Raw genomic sequence first — 19,532 nt, forward strand, 5'->3', positions numbered from 1 at the left:
ATTTTATTGTGACCAAACAAAGATAATGCAATAAATCCTGTTTATAATTCAAAGTACATCTTTCCTGCGTCAATACAGCTAAGTGTTGAACAGTGATGGTCCATTCTTGGATTCGGCCATAGATTCGATGAGTTTAGACAGGCACTGTTCAGCTGTGACACTGTTCAACACTTAGCTGTGACTGTCTTTTGAGTGTCCAAAACGACACGCTCCAAAATTCCACTCGATTTGAAAAATATAGCTATCATTTTCTTCTTTACTGATCGGGATTTTCCGACTGCTACAGGTGTATCATAATCAGACCCAAACTTTGTTCTGGGTCTTGGTCGGCACATCATAATAATACAACCAAGTCTCGTCACCTACCACGATATTGTTCACATATCGAGATTGTCATTTGTCGAATATCTTCTAGTATCATGTCATATAACGTGTCATCTGCTCTTCATCAGAGTATATTGCACCCAGAGATGATGAAGTTTCTTCATGTGCAAATGATCATGCAGAATCGAATTGCTGGTGCATTTAGGCCGATAACTTTCTTTCTTGGTTAACAATTCACGAATTAAGAATCCTCCTCTTGTTGAGGTTTAAGTTCGAGAGAAGAAATTAAGTCGAACGTTAATTTTAAGAGGAGGGAAGAAACCGAGAGAAGAAAAACTTTCCTTCTTAGCTAATTTCGTGTGTAATTTTATTTCTGCGTACGTAAACACATCTATCTGCTGGTAGGTCACTCAGCTGCCTTCGATAAGTATTTTTCTAACAGCAGTAATGTTTTCCTCTGGAACCGACGTTCGTGGTCTTCCTGCCCTCTCAGCGTCCTCCAGAGTGAAATTTCCCCTTTGAAATTCTCTGTACCATCTGAATATAGTCGTACGATGAGAACAGACAACACACAGTGCTAGTGTCATTTCTTCTAACAAGGCACGATACCCCGGTATTACACACCGATTGTGATAAGATTGCACAGACATAGAGAACATTGAAAAAGAAGTGACACTTATTTTATTATATCGGCCAACAAGCGCATTGAAAAGGTCAAATAGGGGTATAAAAATGAGGTCAAAATAAGATTATGTGGAATATAGCGAGAACGAGAAGAAAAAATGAAATGAAATCTTTGAGTTTTACGTCCCACGGTTATGCCGGTTAGGCTAAAGGAGACGGTGATGATGAGTAATGAATGAAATGGTGGAATGAAGAAAGTGGGAGGAAACGGGAGAACCCCGAGAAAACCCACGCACACGGTGTTTGTCCACCACAAAGTTCACTTGGCGGGGGCTGGGATCGAACCCGGGACCCCAAGCACCAGGGGTGAACGCTCTACCACTGAGCCACCGCGGCCCGAGAACGAGAAGAGATATCGGAAAAAGTTAAATGTGCGAAATACTACCGATAGTCGACGCAATACAATGAGGTAAAACACACCCATGAGAAGAAAGCAGAACATCCAGAAATGAACCAATCACGTGTACAATATTGTCACAATGTGTTACGGAAATGAGCGAAGAGGGTGTCAAGGAGAAGGAAGAAAGAAGAAACGAAAATGGAAAATACGTGTTTTTGCTTTGGGTGCATAGTCTCCCGTACGCGAAAGAAACACGGATTCATCTCGATGCACAAGGATGGGAGAACACGTAGGAAGGATGCGGGCCGTTCGTATAGACAGCTAGCGAGACAGTACTGCGCAGTGGGTTGCATATATCGCGTAATTGGAACAACTATATTCTACGGTGCAATGCATTTTTGTTTTTGTGTCACTACTGCCTACACACATTTTCGTATCCAACATGCATCTCATGGTTGCTCCCATTATCCAGTATATGCAACCTACTATGCAGTACTGTCTCGGTGGTTGTCTATACGAATGGCGTTTACGTGCTTCCTGCGTGTAGAGACGAATCTTCGAGCATTGAGATGAACCTGCGTCTCTTTCGTATAGGGCGAGGTATGCACCCAAAGCAAAAACATGTATTTTCCATTTTCGTTTCTTCTTTCTTCCTGCTCCTTGCCATCTTCTTCGCTCATTTCCGTAGCACATTGTGACAATGTTCTGCTTTCTTCGCATGGGTATGTTCTGCCTCATTGCCTTGCGTCGACTACGGGTAGTATTTCGTACATTTAACTTTTCTGATATATCTTCTCGTTTTCGCTATATTCCACATTATCTCATTTTGACCCCATTTTTATACCTGCATTTGAACCTTTCAATGCGCTTGTTGGCTGATACAAAAAAAAAAAGTCACTTCTTTTTCGATTTTCTCTATGTCTGTGCAATCTTATCACAATTGGTGTGTTACACCGGGGAACTCTGCCTTGTAAGCACTGGTCTACGTTTAAATCTCTAAGTTATACCGCAAAACTGCTCGTATCTCATTTCATGACCAAGATACCACTTTAGGCTATTTACTGCTTATGAAAACACTATCAATCGAATTGGCGCCAGTGCTCGTAAGCTCCCTTAAGGAAATTTCCCTAGACACACAAAATTTCCCTTTTCTTATTAATTTTCCTGTTTGTTGAATGTTCAATTTCTATGACAAAAGTTATGTGATAAGATTAATTTAGCTATATTAAAGGAAGTGACTTTTTTTTTTTTTTTTTTTTACAAAAATACACACAAACATATTCAGCCAACGATGGGTGCAAATTATGCTACTTTGGACACACACACACACACACACAAACACACAAACTATTGCTATTATTTCTGAAGAACAAAGAAAAATTTAAGCATTTATATAAGTCAATTAGTCAGCGCGAGAATTTCCCTGGATTTTCAAGTTTTATGGAAAAATTCCCTTTTTGCTAAATTTACCTACAAAATTTCCCTAGATTAGGGAAATTTCCCTCAAACTACGAACACTGCTTGGCGCAGTGGTTACTGTGCAAGTATGATTATGTCTCAGCATGCACCAAGAAGCAGACTCCTGCGACACATGGTTGCGTCGTATTGCAAAGCTTTTCTAGTGTTCTTTGTATATTTTTTGATAGCAACAAATTACGTGTCCCAGCAATATATTTCTGCTCCACTCTTTTCTCTCAACTAGAAGTCCTAGAAATTTACTTCTACAGAATGTCTACTAAAATTCCAAAATTGAATTTCATGACTTTTTCGTGACCTTCTCTGTACCAAACCATAAAATTTCGGAACATTCAAAAACTAATAACAGTATCTATATTCCTTAGCAATTATATTTCCTATTATCGCTATTTTCAAAGGTTGTTCCCTGGAGCGATAAAAATTTGGTGTAACGTTATACCCACATCACTTTCAGCATATTCACTGTATATAGCGTGTTTTGTTTGGTAACTAACCAATAGCAAACACTCACAAATCCATTAATCTTAAAATTACATATCTAAATATACATAAATTGACAAATCCTTCGCAATCCTTTAAAAATGTCACACTAATTCTAAACAGTTGTACTGATGGGTTTGTTTTAAGTTGGCTAGTATTTTCTTTTACTTTTTTTTTTTTTTTTTTGAGCTTTATCGATCTCCTTTTGAAGTGCTTTCTGTTGTAACGATCTTCTTTCCTTCGCTTTCAACTTGTTAAAGTATTCTGCTGCCATCTTGACTTTGTTTTGTCTTTCGTGTTCCTTATTGAATTTTTCATGCATGCGATAGAAGCGTGCTTTGCTTGCGATTTTATAGCGTCTAAATCCAATCATAAACATTTTTGGTGGTGAATTTTGACGTTTTATAGAACAAATTTTTCCAGTCTACATATATTTGTACAGATAAAAAAAAAAAAATCATGACCCAAAAGCTAAATTTCGTGATTTCTTCTTGGCTTTCAGGACTGTTTTCTGATTTCGTGCCTTTTTCGGAACTTTCATGACCGATAGCTGAGTGTCTACTAAAATTCCAAAATGAAATTTCGTGACTTTTTCGTGACCTTTTCTTTGCCAAATCCAAGATTTCCTAACATTTTCAAGAGCGAATTTGGGTGCGAATTAAGCCAAATTTTCACCCATGCTATAGAAACGTATTTTTCTTGCGATTTGGTAGCGTCTAAAGCCGATCATAGACATTTTTGATGGTGAATTTTGACGTTTTATTGAACAAATTTTTCCAATCTGTACTTACATTTGCAGTTAAAAAAAAAATCGTGACCCAAAAGCTAAATTTCGTGACTTTCATGACCGTTTTCTGATTTCGTGACCGATAGACACCCTGTTCTATTATTACTTTCGGTGCCCTTCCCGCTGCTCTGGTTGCTAACTTGTGTAGCTTCGGTGCACGTGGTCCCGTCTTCAATTCCCGGTAGGAGACAACAAAAATGTAATTTCAAAATCATGCAATTTTATTGAATCATCCGTCTCCTTTAGCCTGAAGGACATAATTGTGGGACGTTAAACTTAAGACAAATTTAATTTTACTTACTTTTACTACTTCCGGTTTCAATATTGATCTACAAAGAGCAAAAAACGGTAAAGAGACTACGAGAAGTGATTTATTATCCCAAGAATAGGTTGTGTCCATGGGCGGAGTTAGGAATTGTCTTCTGGGGGAGCATGGTAAATACAAATGAGAATTGAAGGATCTTATGGGTGGAATTTTTATTTTTTGTCAGAAAGTTGGAGGGCAATGCCCCCCATACTCCGCCTATGGTTGTGTCACGTCCCTTATCCCTCTATTTTAGAAATCAACCATTTCTGGTTTTAACATTTGATCGCCATAGGGCAAAAATCGGAAATAGCAAGAAGCAGTTTTTTTTATATGAATCCGGTACAGCAAGAATACAGTGTATTCCATCTTAGACTTTACTCCTCTAGTGTGACTGGAAGTAGGTAAAATCTAACACCATTTTCGATTAGAATATTAATCTTGATACACCAAAACCCAGAAGTGATACGAAGAAATGACTTTTAGATATGGCTTCACAATCCCAAGGATAAGTTCCAGCTCTGACTTGCAACTGAAAGTTAAAGGTCTACTATGTCCAGTTTCAGTATTGAGTTTGCGTAGTTTGGAAATCTATTGTACGAGGGTAATTCAGAAAGTAATACCTCAAAGCCTACTGTTTGGCCAACAGTACTGCAAACATTCCGAACTGTTTATCTTTAATGTACTGATGTTTAAGCTATAGAATGTCATTTGTTTCACCTTCCTATTTCTTCTTGTTCTACAGTAGTGGAGCAATCCATGGCAACCTGTGGTAACATCCGATTGAAACAGTGGGCTGTTATTGAATTTCTGACTGCGGAAGGTTCTGCACTCAGGAACATTCATCGCCGGCGACGAGTCGTGGATACACCATAACGACCCGGAAACGAACCGTCAGTCGATGAAGTACCGCCACACGTCCTTTCCTCCGCCAAAAAAATTCAAAGTTGTCTGATCTGCTGGCAAAGTGTTTGTTCATATTTTGCCTCATCCTGCCTATAGTTGGGATTTTGCGTCCTGCAACTTTTGGCTCTTCCCCAAACTTAAGGATCACCTTTAAGGACCAATGCTACAGTTGTGACACGGAAGTGGAAGTAGCAGTTCGGCACAATTCTCCGCCAACTGCATAAGAAACCTTGTTCCGCGTTGGTGTCAAGTGTGTTGCCCTTAATGGAGACTACGCTGGAAACTGATGTTACCATTTGTAGCTAATGGGGCGTTTACACTTAGTCGATTTGCGTTCGATTCAGTTGAATTGACGTCACTTTCAACTTAATCGATCGTGTAAACAGGACTTCAACTTAATCGCTTGTTGATCGAAAGCGACTAATCGACTAGCAACTGAATTGAAAGACGTTCTATTTTCTGTGGTCGATTCTATTTTCTTCTGCTATAACACCGCAAATTGTACCAATTACTTTTTGCTTGGACATCTTTAAAATTGCCAGTCGATTTCGAATCGACCAGAGGAGAGCGAGTCGACAAGCAGCACTCAATTTCGGTTGAAACAATTGAACACATCCATCGATCTGATTCGGCCTAGTTGCTTCGATTTAGTCGCAAATGCAGCGAGTCGATTTAGCCGTGCGACTAAATCGACCAAGTGTAAACGCCCCATAACATTGCAAACTTTCCATTGATACCTGTATCGGTGTTATCTGTCAAATACAAATAAAGGTATCACCTTGGAGGCATTACCCTCGTAGTTTAACAATGTGAAGCGAAATTCGCTTGTTAATATTACCACAAAAAAAAAAAAAAAAATATCAAGCGTTTTCTTTTTAAGACATATATTTATACTTGTAAAATTCTGAAAATATAACAAATTTTAAAGAACAGATATCAGATATCACCATTATGTTTGTGAAGGTCAGTAAGTTTATAACATTTTGATAATGTTGAACAAAAAATACAAATTATATTTAGCTACAAAAAATGAAGAAATAAAAGAAAAGAAATAAATGCATCACTGCCCCTCACTGGTTTAGGTACCAACATATATATATATGCACAAACATTATCACAGTAAGAACTAAAACAAAATTAAAGATTTCTCTTGGTGAAAATATTATAATATATGATATCTAAATGCATGTATTTACTTTTTCTTGCCTCTCCTTGAAAATGATTAGTGCACATAATGTAGGATTCCTTAACTAAAAGAATTAACTTGGTAATGCTCTTAGTATTTTGTTGTAGCAAGAAATCGTAGCACCACAGCACAACTGCTTTAAGTACATAAACTAATCAATAACCTCGCCATCTGTAGAAGGTTAAGAGTTCCCTTTATACTAGGATCTTGTGAGCCGCTCATGTCACCATGTAGTGTGAAGGCACTGAATACTTCTGAGCCACTTAAAAGATTCAGATACCAAAGTGGCAGCCAGGGGCGGATCCAGAGGGGGGCGATCGGGGTGATCGCCCCCCCCCCACAAGAGAAAACTTTCTTATTTTATATATAAATAAACCCATTCATAACAAGTTTGGAGCTCTTAAAAGTAGCAGTATTACCGCCGACCGCCCCCCCCCAGAAGTCCGTCCTGGATCCGCCCCTGGTGGCAGCTATGCTAGAGCCAGAAGAAGCTGCAGCTTTAATGTTGGCGATAAATTGCGAGAAAAAAAGGAAAAGTAAATGTGAACAATGTGGATTCATCCTATAAATCGATCAAAACTGGAAGAATGTTCATTTTAGAGTGTGTTTCCTAAACTGAGGGGAGATGAAAGAAAATTTTTCAGTTACTTCAGGATGTTTATATCTTCGTTTGACGAACTGTATAATAGTGTATAAAGTGTGCATTTCATTAGAGTAATACCAAAATGAGAAAATTTTCAATATCAAATATTTGTACACTTTTCTCCATTCCAACTGAGTTCATGTTCACGTGTGAAAAGCTCTCATAACACGGCGTGTCATTTTCTTCCCCACCAGCACCCCGCTCGAGCCAGCTAGTGGCGGGCTGATCTTCAAAGCAGCTCAGAGCCGCGGCTCACTTGAACCGAAGCGCGGGTGTGAAGGCGTACATTTAAGACAATGTAAAGCTAACAACTGCAGCTCATGCGAGCGGCTCACAGGATCCTAGTGTGAGGACTACCTAAAGCATGAAAGTACGATAAACTATTTCGTTAGTACGATAAACGTATCATGAACCGAAGCGAAGATTATATACATATTTAAAAATGTTATGTTATGTTATGTTTAGGCACCGTAGCAGCGCCTACCTCAAACTGTCCTTCCTTTCATACCCTGTGAGTTGAGTAACAAGGACAATTGTTTAAAAAAAATGAAGAAGGTACAGTTACGGTGTCGAAATGTAACAGAGTACGTGTTTAATTCTATTTGTAGCCTTGATTTGGTGGAACTTGTGTATATTAAAAACGGGAACGAAGAGACATGAAGTCAAAAACGGAATAGCATTACTTATAGGTACATAAAAGTAGGTTCTCTTCTGTAGTAAAAGCGTAATGGACAATTACTGACAAACAAACGTATATTACGAAAATGTCGCACATAAATTAGTGCTGAAATGATATAGCACTTCAAGTATTGACAATTGGATACACTAAAATTGGTACGCAAAAAGACAGCGAGCTGGTATCTCTTGATTTAGTGCCTTTCCCACATTGGAACAAAATCACAGTCTTTGGTACTCATTTGGCTGTACCTTTGCACAACAGTCCATCCAGCAGGGCCATGATTTCCCGCTAAATACTTGAACAAGTGCAAGGAACAGTGTGTTTCATCTGAATTAACTATTCGACATATTATCTCACTTTTGTGTCTATAGCATCAGTTCATGTAAGATTACTTACCCAAGCAACTAAACTAAGCAGCTAGACAGTACCATACACACATTATTAAATACAGTAAACCAACGATTTAACAGGTTTGGGATTCAGCGAACAGATATTGACTAATAGGTAGGAAAAATCGTTGAGGCAAAAACTTCGACGGGATTTTTGAAAGACAGATGCTGTTGTATCATAATATGGCAGTGGTTTGTACACAGAACAACCATCACCACCACTGAAGCCTGAGAGTTTTTTCTCACCTTTAATAAGCAGTTGTAAGGTTTTTTCGTTACTGATTTGGTATATATATACATTAAATATTTTACACTTACATTCTACAGCATAATTTTAAATCTAATATCCTACTTTGAATACGCATTGTTTATAACACAATGCACTATTTAACAAACATCCTTACATTACAATTACATAGTTAAATGGACGGTTTACTGTACAGCCATACATAGTCAGCTGGAAAACATATCACCAAACACTGGGAGATAATTATAATACCAAATAAAATAAAGCTACTGCTGGAGTTTAACAGCAATACTTTCAAATATCCAGCGATAATAACAACATTTACTAGCCATAACTATATATATACATATACATATACATAAAAATAACAACAACCACATTATAGATAGAAACACTGTTTTACATTTTTTTTTTTTTTCAAAAATAACTATTATTACCTTACCTAAGACAAAAACTAGAATATATTTTTTGAAAATTTGTACTATTAAACGATTACACTGTTTAGGTTACTTTATAATAATGAACTGATCTTCACACTACACTACAAAGAACAAAATACAAGTATTTAAAAAGTATTTAAAATAATAAACTCGTCCTACACTAAGAACAGAATACAAGCAATATTCAAATGCATACAGACTTGACTATCATGTGTGTTGTATACTATACAGATAAGATCAATCACATACAATTACGGTAAAATTTGGGGGGGGGGGGTAAAAAACTGGCAATACTTTATAAAAAATACCCCCTATAAAAACTTTTGAATGTGATTATAAGATATTGAAAATATAATAAAAGTAATTTTTCCCCGAAACAGAGAATGTACAATATACAATGGCACTAATTATGCTCTAGAATGTTTTCTATTTCAGGTAAATTTTAGGCTTTTTTTCATAACGATTACGTAGGTTTTTATTCTAACTTATTCTTTAACAGTGTATTTCAACAAACAAACAAAAAAAAAAAAAAAAAAAAAAAGAAAAGAAAAGAAAAGAAAAGAAATCCATGACTACAGTATAAGGCATAATATGAACTACATTCATAACTTTATAACGAACATAACCCATTCATTTTTTTAATTTTTTTTATTTATTATTTTTTTTTAATTTTTATTTTAAGTATTTATTACTAACCATAAAAGTGAATAATAGAAATATTAAGGATTATATTTTACATGCAGATAAAAAGAAAGAAAAACAATCTTTTTACGCAAGAAAATTATATAGAAGAGCGGCCATAAAAAAACTGTATTAAGGTAAATGTAAAGATTCGACTATCGTCTGTAGATGGCAGCATATATTTCCTATTTTTTTCCAATTTATTCTGTAGGGACCGACACTATTCATAATAATTCAAATCACTTTTAGAGGTGAATATTCGAACTTCGTGCAAAGACTAAGTTGAACATACATTCACAGGATAATTCACGCCATTTTCAACCAACTTTAAAAGTTCGTTACTGAAATCTTTATGTCTGTATTTGCAAATTTTTCAATTTTGAGCCTTCCATTCGATACATCAAAAATTATCTGAAAAAGTTATGGAATTTTTCGCGTCACTCTTACAGTTCCCGAGATATTGGCCAAAAAATGGCCGATTTCCGGAGATTTAAGAAGCCATATCTCGGCAACCGTAAGTCATAGAGATGATACTGGTGTTGATCAATACTTCAGAGGAGGAACATTTTGGTACCAAAAAGTAACCGATGGCCACTGGCTAACTGGCCGCCGTTCCTCTGATATTGGCGCAAAAAGTTAGAATTTCGGGGGATTTAAGAAGCCATATCCCGAACCGTAAGTCGTAGAAAGATGATATTTTGCGTATTTTTGCGAGAAAGTGAAGATGCGGATACAAAGATTTACTTTTAATTTAGGAACAATCCCAGTTATCCTTCCCGCTCCATCTCCGTTCTTTTAAACTTCGTTTTGGCAATGATCTTGCAGCACTCTCAACTGGTTAGTTATGGGTTTGTTGACTTATTCATTGTTGACACTATTTAATTTTAACCTTTAGAAACAAGATCTTGATAATGAAATTCGTTTAATTTGTTTTTGGACAAAGTTTCGAAATTCATCTCTGGATTGTTGCCAATATTGTCACTCCCTACCAAAATACACTGAAAAGATAGGAGACGAGTGCTACCATCTATTGAAGATTAGTGCTCTTTCGAACTCACCTTAATTTTTTTTTTTTACTATGCTCCGCACTTTTTTTTAACGTTATTTTAGAGAATAACTCAAGGACATAAATTAAAAATCAAGCTAACTAGAATTTCCAAAATGTTGTTAAACATATGAATAACTGTTTCCAAGGCCTTTTCTTATAGGCCAAAATTTCTGAACAATACGAGAAGTTTCTGAAAGCGGCAATTGTTATATCTTTTGTCATTGAGGTTACTTACAAATAGAAAGAGTTAAGTGGGGAACACGGCGTAACATAGTGTAATTATTATAATAGACATTTTTAACAACAGAAAATTAACATGTTTCATATTTTCCCTAAATTTAATACTAATTTTGATTACACTCCCAAAAGAAAGTGCTTAAAAGTAACTATTAAAAAAAAAAAGTTCTATACCAGCTCAGACACACGTTTAATAATTTAACATTTATCCAAAACTTACAAATATTGTTTGAGTATATTTCAGCAATGAAAAAAGAGCCAAAGAAAAGCAAACAAACAAACAAATAAATAAATAAATGAATAATAAATAAAACTGCTTTTCTATAAGGTTTCTCTCTCAATATACACTAGCTTTTAAAATTTTAATGCTAATATTATCATTTACACAATTATGTTAAAAACATTCTACTTTGAACGTCTGACATATATATATACCTTATATATATATATGCATATATCTTCCCTACTTCCATACACATACTTATTATATGTTTCCATTAAAAAATCCAGATTGAATCTTTCACTAAAATTTCTCGCAATTGTAACATGGTACCGACAATTTTAAAACGTTTGATGCAAAATATTTACCAAAAAATCTCTTCAAATACTCTACCCAAAAAATTCAAATATTGAATTTCACTATCTCAATGAAAAATTCCACTAGTTTAGTGTCCAACAATAACAGAATTGCAATAGTGTACCAGTCGACCTGTTACGAATGAAGAAGTAACTATTGGTTTTCGATTTTTTTTTTTCTATCAGACAATACTTTCTGCTTTTTGTCGCAATACAGGACAAAACAGAGGTATTAAAATAATAACCTTTACACTTCATGCAACAAGAGTTTCAGGGCAGCACTGATTAGTTAAACGTATTGTAGCTGTGCCCCACAAAAGAATGAGGACACTACATGAATTGTCGAAATTTCCTTTTTTAAAGTTTTATTTTTCATTTTTCACTACAATGTTCTTTCTCTTCACTGAAAATTGCATAATGTGACGTTGAATTATCGTTACACTTATAATAATTATCTTGGTTATTAACTGTATCATATCTACTTACGTCATTTGTGCTAGAACATAAGAAATTCCGGAGAAAAAGGTTTGGGCAAATTGCTCAGGTGAAAAGATGTGATGTCAATGATCAAACCCTATTTCTCAGATTTAAAAATAATCAAAACTCATCCGTTCTATTTCGTATTTCGTATACTTCAGTACGCTATGTTCTTCGAATTTTAATATTATTTCCTTTTTCAATTATTTTGGGAAATATGAAACGGTTCAGCTTTATTGTTACTAACATTTAGATTTACTGTAAAAAGTTATTACACTTAAAGTTAATGGCAATCGCGATATATGTGCCTTGGAGATTCTTTTTTAAATAAGCACAAGAATAATTTCTGTCTGAGAAGTGACACAAGATACAAGTGTAGATTCTCAAGAAAGTAAGTCGAGCTTATTTTCAGGTACTATATGACTTTGAAACACATGCAATAAAATAGTAAATGTACATCATCTGTGAACTGTCACACAAAAGAGCTTTATCTTCTGGCTATCTTAATGTATAAAACATAACAACCGCAGGTACAAAGTGCTAAAAAACTAGCTTTTACTTGAACGGGTTAATACCATAGCTGCTCAGGAAAACAGAAATGGGAAGTACATATTACTCGGAAGTTACTTTTTCTGCACGAGGTCTGATCTTATTGGTGTCGTATCATTTCAACTTGTTACTTTGTCGCAACAGACAGATTAAAACAAAGCTTGATATACTCTCTTTCCGTGTTCAAATTATTCATTTCTTTTCCATACTGTGAGGCTAATATTTAGTCAATCCTAGTCTTCGTATGCTTTCCTTTCTCTATATTTTTGCAAGACTCAAATAACTGCGTAGGTATTTTCTACTTTTTTCCCCTATTACATAATTATATATTTTTTGTTAATGGTTTATTCTCACAATACACAAGGAAAAAGAAAGATACAGAATAATACATTAATCAATGCCAAACTTTCTAAATAAATAATTTAGGTCACCGCAACAAAAAATGTTCTTCGGAAAATACATAATTTCGGAGATAAAAGTTTCCAAAAGACTAGAAACAATAAATTTCCAAGATAAATATTTTTAATAGATACAGCCGGTGTCACATGTCGTTCTCAGACCAATCTACCAACTCTATATATAAATTTGCAACGACATATTCTTCCATTTAGATCAATAAATAAAAATTTTACGTTGCTGATGTTGTACCACAACATAAAATTATTTATAAAAATGATGGGCAATATGAGGAAGGGGGAGGAAAGCCTAGAACAATGAAGGAATATCTACAAGGTTTGTTCTATCCTGTAAAGTTCGTTCTATCCCACTTCTTTATTCGGTATTGATGGATGCGTGCTCAAATAGAAATGTTTTCTTATCGTTGGTCGGAAAAATGGTAGAAGTGCGAGTGGAGCGTAACACAGTCAACAAGTTTCCTGCAAAGCCGAAGAAATTCGCGTTGCAAACTTTTCAATTGTTAAGTGAGGCTTACGGTAAAGAATGCATGAATATAGCACTCGCGTATCTAAAAAGCACAAATAATTTTAGAAGGAAAAGAAAAACATATAATCGCCATAGTCAAGCAACACACGCCAATTACCAATGCAAACATTAAAAATATTCAAGTTGTGACTTGAAATATATAGTTATAGGTATTTGAGACATACGTAGTTGAGAAAATTCAGTTGGACACAAAAACGTTCAACGCATTTTAAATGGAAGAATTAATCATTAAATAGGTTTCTGTAAAAATGGTTCCAATAATGATGTTAAATGAACCCAATGAACGTAGTAGGAATTACATTCGGACCTTTCGCAACGCATAAGAAACAACCAGTTCTATTGAATTTGACAATTGTTTATGACAAAACTTTGTTATTATCTAGAATCGTAAGCGACAATCCATGCTGAGAAAATCAACATAGCTTTTAAAAAAATCGATTTTCGTTTTTTTTTAATTATCTATTAGAAACACAAATTACTGCAAATGTACTACTATTTCTTCTTATCAATAACTATATACACAATCATTTGCACCGACTTTTACGTATAACAAATTCGGAAATATTCAGTTCTAAAATTTTATTAGTTTATGCTTTCAGATGCATCTAATTCAGAAACTATATATTTCCAAACACAAATTTGTTGAATCTGGATACTCAGCTCGAATTTTTGGCACTGGTTAATATATAACTCCGTACATATATTACGCTGACCTATATATCTGGTGGGAGAATTTTGTATCCTAAACCAAATACCTACAACATATTGGTTTTGTGTAACTCATAAATACATATATACGCATATTACACATAATAAGAGTATATCTACAATTGAAAAATCTAAGAACAAATATAAATGTGAACGGACTGTTTGTTTGCTTTGCTTTCAAGTAACACTATGTTAATCAAATATATATATTAAAAAAAAAAAAAAGAAAAGAAAAGAAAAGAAAAGAAACAGTACATTAGGACCAATATTGTTTTATACTGCCACTTCGACATTAAATTCTGAACAGTAGCTTTATATAAAATGTATAGTCTCTAAGCTGCGATGCAAATATTCACGGTGATCTCTCTTCAGAAACCACTATCCATAACATTTAATTCACATGCTCACATGTAACAGTTCGACATTGTTGCTTTATTAATGGTCCATTCATATAGCGAAACACCTTTTCTTTTTTCTTCTTCTTACTGATGTGTAACTGGTACTTACAAGTTTCTTTCAGTTTAATGGTCGACTTGCTCAGTTTGTTAATATATATTACTTATTTCGCAATTTTGTTTATTCCGTAACCAGCATAAAAGGTTCAAAAAACAATTTTTAAAAATTTAACTCACAATTTGATGTCTTTCATAAAAGAGAAATTATTTTTAAAAAGTCTAAATTTACTTTTTATATAAACATTTTACTTAAAAGGTACCCTTATAAGATTGTTTTTTTCTGTTTTACTATTTTTCTGCTGTCTGCTTAAAAAGGACACAACATCCGATCGTAATTTAACAACAGACAATTTCGCCACACAAATTTTGAATATTAAGCAAAATTCAAAAATTTTTTCATCATTTTATACCGAAAATAAAATTCCTTCAAAACCGTGGATTTCTTGAAACACTACTTCTCAAAAACCCTTACATATTTTTCCTGTTTTGCTACCTTAACAAAATAATTTAAACATAAGTACTGGAATTTTGTGCATTCTTACTATACTGATACGAAACTTAAATTACTGGGTGACGTTATACTTAAATTACCTTCCTCAATTCTACGTGTGGTACAATTACTTTGAAATTCTTTTATAGTTGTGCAGTTCAGCAAAACATGAAGTTAGTTCCCTGAGTATTATAGATATATCAATATTTTTTTCTTCAAGTTCGTAATGACTGAAGCATTTGTATTCGCTACATTTCATACGACTCTCAACTTTTTTTCACATCTCAAAACACCATTATTCAACTTCTTGCCACTCTACAACCAATTTCCGTCTTTTGGAAGGTGTTTCGCATTCAATACGTGTACCTGATAATCTTCTTGCTCGTTCTTCGTATCTCCTGTCATTATCACGCGTAGTGCGTGTATACTGTACGTAGGTCGTATCCTGAAACGTGAAGTTTTGATTTGGTGTATATGAGATCAAGGAAGTTTCGCCACTCGCTTGCCTCATGAGTTCAACACTGTTTGTAGTGGTCTGTTGGTTTCGTTGGCTAATATGTGTTATTGTTCCTAATTGCACAGGAAGATTATTAGCATTATTAACAGAAGAAGTAGCTGTGTTTACTATAGGATCTGTTTCTGTAGCTAGATGAACTGCACTCATCTGAACTTCGCTATTTATGATACTTCTGTTGTTTGGATCATTGTTACTCGGAAAACCACTACGTCTGTGGCTTTCTGGTAGTGAAGGATTAATACGCTTGGCAAGTAAGCTTTGATTATTGTTACACGTTGAAGAGCCTTCATCACTTGTTAAATCAATATATGTTTGAACAGATGTAGGGGGGGTCGGGGGGTCTCTATAGTCATGTCGTTGCTGTTGGTCTGCATTCATGCATGGAATAATACTTGAAGAACTACTAATGATGGTCACGTCCTGATTTGAAGTACCACCACTATCATCGTCTTCCTCCGTCAGATCAATAATTGAGACGTTGCTCCGCATAGTACTTGAACACTCCACGCTCTCTTTTGTGGAATTCCAATTAATCACAGAAACACATGCACGCTTATCTCTTCTACTACCTATTGGAATCACTTCTGAAGAATCACTTTCGAGATTTTCTACTTGGTTTCCTGTTTTTTGATTCAAATGTTCACGGTCTATTATATTATTTCTACGCTGTACACTTTTCGAAACATCTCCCGGTGACACTGTTCCTGAGGAGCCGTTTTTGACACTGCCTGTCTGCTTAACAGAATGGCCTGCACTTTCCTTCCTGGATTTGTCTGCTTCTATTGTACCACTATTAAGTTGTCCACTTCTTTGCACATTTCTCGATGAAACAGCATTGGAAGAGGTAGTTTTCATACCTAGGTTCAATTTCTTAGCTTCTGTTGTAGTACTGTTTGCTTGTTCTACACGTTTTGGTGCAACTTCAGACGAAACTACATCGACATCGGAACTTTCCACACTTTCTCCATGTTTAGTGCAGGACTTTGCTGTTTTCTGATTTGATTTTTTGGAATCTATCTTGCCATTATTACGCTTTGGACTTCTTTTTAGCTCTTTCAATGAAACTGTGTTCGAACAGGCACTTTTGGCACTCACCGTTCCTTCAACACAGCACTCTTCTATTTCGATCTCCGATTCAATAGAAAGGCTTCCTGATTCCTGGTTTGATTTTTCACCATTTTCCCCACCATCGTTACATTTTGCATTTTTCTCTTCATCTCTCAATGAAACTGTGCTTGATGGAGCACATGTGATACTTTCCGTCTCTTCAACACAATGTTCATTTGTTCCATGGTTCGATTTCTCAAGATCGATTACACTACATCCTATGGTAGCATCCGACAAATTAACACTTAATTTATTTCTGTTTTCCTTAACAGACTTCAAGTCAGAACAAACATTTCTCTTTGCATGTACATTTGTAGTACCTGCAGAACATATTTCCGAAGAAGGCACTGTTCTATCTTTCTCAGTGTTGGTATTACCAACGGAAACATCTCTACTCTCGTTTTCCTTTTCGCTACTTATATCGTTTACTGGAACAATTTGTGGGGTACAAGACTGTTCTCTTTCGTTTCTGTTTTTCCTTTTGGCACCGCAATTGGTTTGCTTGCTTGAGTCAACATTTGTAGAGGAAACCTCAACTTCAACTGACAAATTAGATGAACATGCACATGAACTGAAATATGTACCAACTGCTGGTTCGGTATTTTTCAAGGGAATATCTAAGTTCAATTTTAAGCTTCCACTAGCATCGTACGATAGAGGAACATGCACTACCGTTGTTGCAACAGCACATTTTGACGGACTTCCCTTCACTTCTCGAATTGCCACAGAAGACGAACTTTCACTTGATGCAGTCTCATTTCCTACAGGAACCACATCACGTGAACCTACGGTGCAGACAATAAAATTAACATATTATAGTAGTGATATCAAGAAAACTACCACATTAAAAAGTTGAAAACTACTAATTCTTATACAGGTGTCCATAACCTTTTGGGTCAAATTCATACAGGTGATAGAGGGGTCCAATATACGTATTTTGAGACAGGAAACCGAAGGTGAAAACGGCTAGTTTAAGCGCCGCGCCACCTTCAAGTTACAGCAATTTGTGGAAACAAGTACGACGTTTCAATAACAAATGTGTTTATCAAGTCAATGTAACCTTGTACATAACACTACATCTGAGTGTGTAAGGTTTAGTACAAACAAATTACTGCTGCACTGTACGTACCAAGAATTCACAGTAACTGCACAAAGTGATGACTATCAACCTCGACGCACAGAGCACAACGCCTAAGGAAATTCTGCCTCACTCGCTCAAATATCCCCGGCGTCTCTTGTACAATCAAGCGGGCAGCTACGACTCTTGCAAGTCCTCTTAGGATTCCACTGGCGATTCTTTCACCAAGGACTTGATGTGTCCTCAAAGGAAGAAATCGAGAGGGTGAGATCCTGGGAGCGCGCTGGCCACCGAATGGGACCTTTTCTTTTATCCATATCGAAGTGGGCAGGTGCGCCGTCATGTAGCAACCAAATTCTCGCACCGACATCTAGAGATAGTCTCCAATAGTTCGGACAGTACATTACGAAGGAAGGAAGGTCCTTGGACCCACGAGGTTATGGACATCCTGTATTAATGTTCATCATAATAACAGCAGCTGGTGCCTTATTATGAGTGCTGCGAACAGCTAACGCACAATAAAATATCAACATTTAATTTTGTACATTAAGTTAAAAAGTAAATAAAATAATAATAATAATAATACGAATTATTATTGTTAACAATATTTTTAAATATTATATACCATTTGTAAACTAAGCAAATTAAAAACCGTGTCAGAATGTTAAAATGTATAAATTTTCCAAATTCACAATGATTTCAAAACAATTTCCTAAGACACCATTTTCTAAACAATGTAATTAAGGTTTCATTTAAAAGAATATAGTTAATCTTCTTAAAATTTCATGCACACCAAACTAAAATATATCGCTTTGTTGCCATATTAGATAAAATATATTGGGCATAAATTTACCAATAATATCAGAAGTTGGCGGGTAACTCCATTGTCATAAAGTAACTCTATACACATTTTTAATCTGACTGACACTCTATTTCCATTCTTTTATATGCCCACTTGAAATCATAAGATCTTGTAACTCTTCTTAGTATTTCAAATTTCGAGTTTAGTGGGGATCGATGTTGTATTATAATTTAGTAGTATATTATTGTTAATGACAACACCTTTATTTACTGTGCTGCGGACAGCTCTTAGGCAAAACAACCACACTCTGTATCAAAGTCAATATACGATCATTTACAACAGGCAAGACAAAACGGGGTCGGTGTTAAACATAGAAGTAAGAGGGGAGAAATAGAACAGGTGACTAGTTTTCTATATCTGGGTAGTATTATTAATGATGATATGAAATGTGAACGTGATATAAAAGCAAGGATAGGAATGGACCAAAAGGAAAAGGAATGAAGACGTACTAAAGGAAGCTAATGAAGGACGACTCGGCACTCCGATTGGATCACCGTGTTGATAGAGGGAAAGGTAGACTGAAAACCAGGAAGAGGAAGACCACGGATAGAATATCTAGATGCAGTTATGAAAAAAGAGACCTTATCGAAGTATGAAACAGCTCTCCCAGGAAGAGAAAAGTTTTAATATTTCCATGTTGCCCACCAGTCTATGGTTGAGATGAGAAAGAAGAAGACAATAACAACAAAATCGGATAAGTGAGATTTTATAAATTTGTAAAATAAATAAATAAATAAATAAATAAATAAATAAAAATAAAAACTCACCTTAAGAGTAAAGTAGCCCTAGTGGATATTCTTATAGACTAATATATGCAACATTATAATAATAATGAAATATTCATTTATGAAATAATATGAAATATGACTAAAATCACGTTTCGGTTGTAAGAAAGTAGTCTGCAAATGAACTCATCCCCA

At 35.3% G+C, this 19,532-nt stretch overlaps 1 protein-coding gene across 3 annotated transcripts in view; it reads right to left on the bottom strand.

The window, feature by feature from the left end:
- Positions 1 to 6,179: 6,179 nt before the first annotated feature.
- The window catches only part of LOC145669504 (uncharacterized), a 95,458-nt gene continuing 82,105 nt past the window's right edge, over positions 6,180 to 19,532 (bottom strand). For all 3 annotated transcript variants that reach the window (XM_081737687.1, XM_081737685.1, XM_081737686.1), the window contains exon 7: positions 6,180 to 17,457. In XM_081737687.1, coding sequence (XP_081593813.1) covers positions 15,344 to 17,457 — 2,114 coding nt within the window. In that variant the 3' untranslated portion in view covers positions 6,180 to 15,343. The remainder of the gene's footprint in view (positions 17,458 to 19,532) is intronic.

Source organism: Thermobia domestica, chromosome 14 (genome assembly GCF_964235325.1).
Source record: "Thermobia domestica chromosome 14, izTheDome1.hap1.1, whole genome shotgun sequence".
In the NCBI taxonomy this organism is placed as follows: domain Eukaryota; kingdom Metazoa; phylum Arthropoda; class Insecta; order Zygentoma; family Lepismatidae; genus Thermobia; species Thermobia domestica.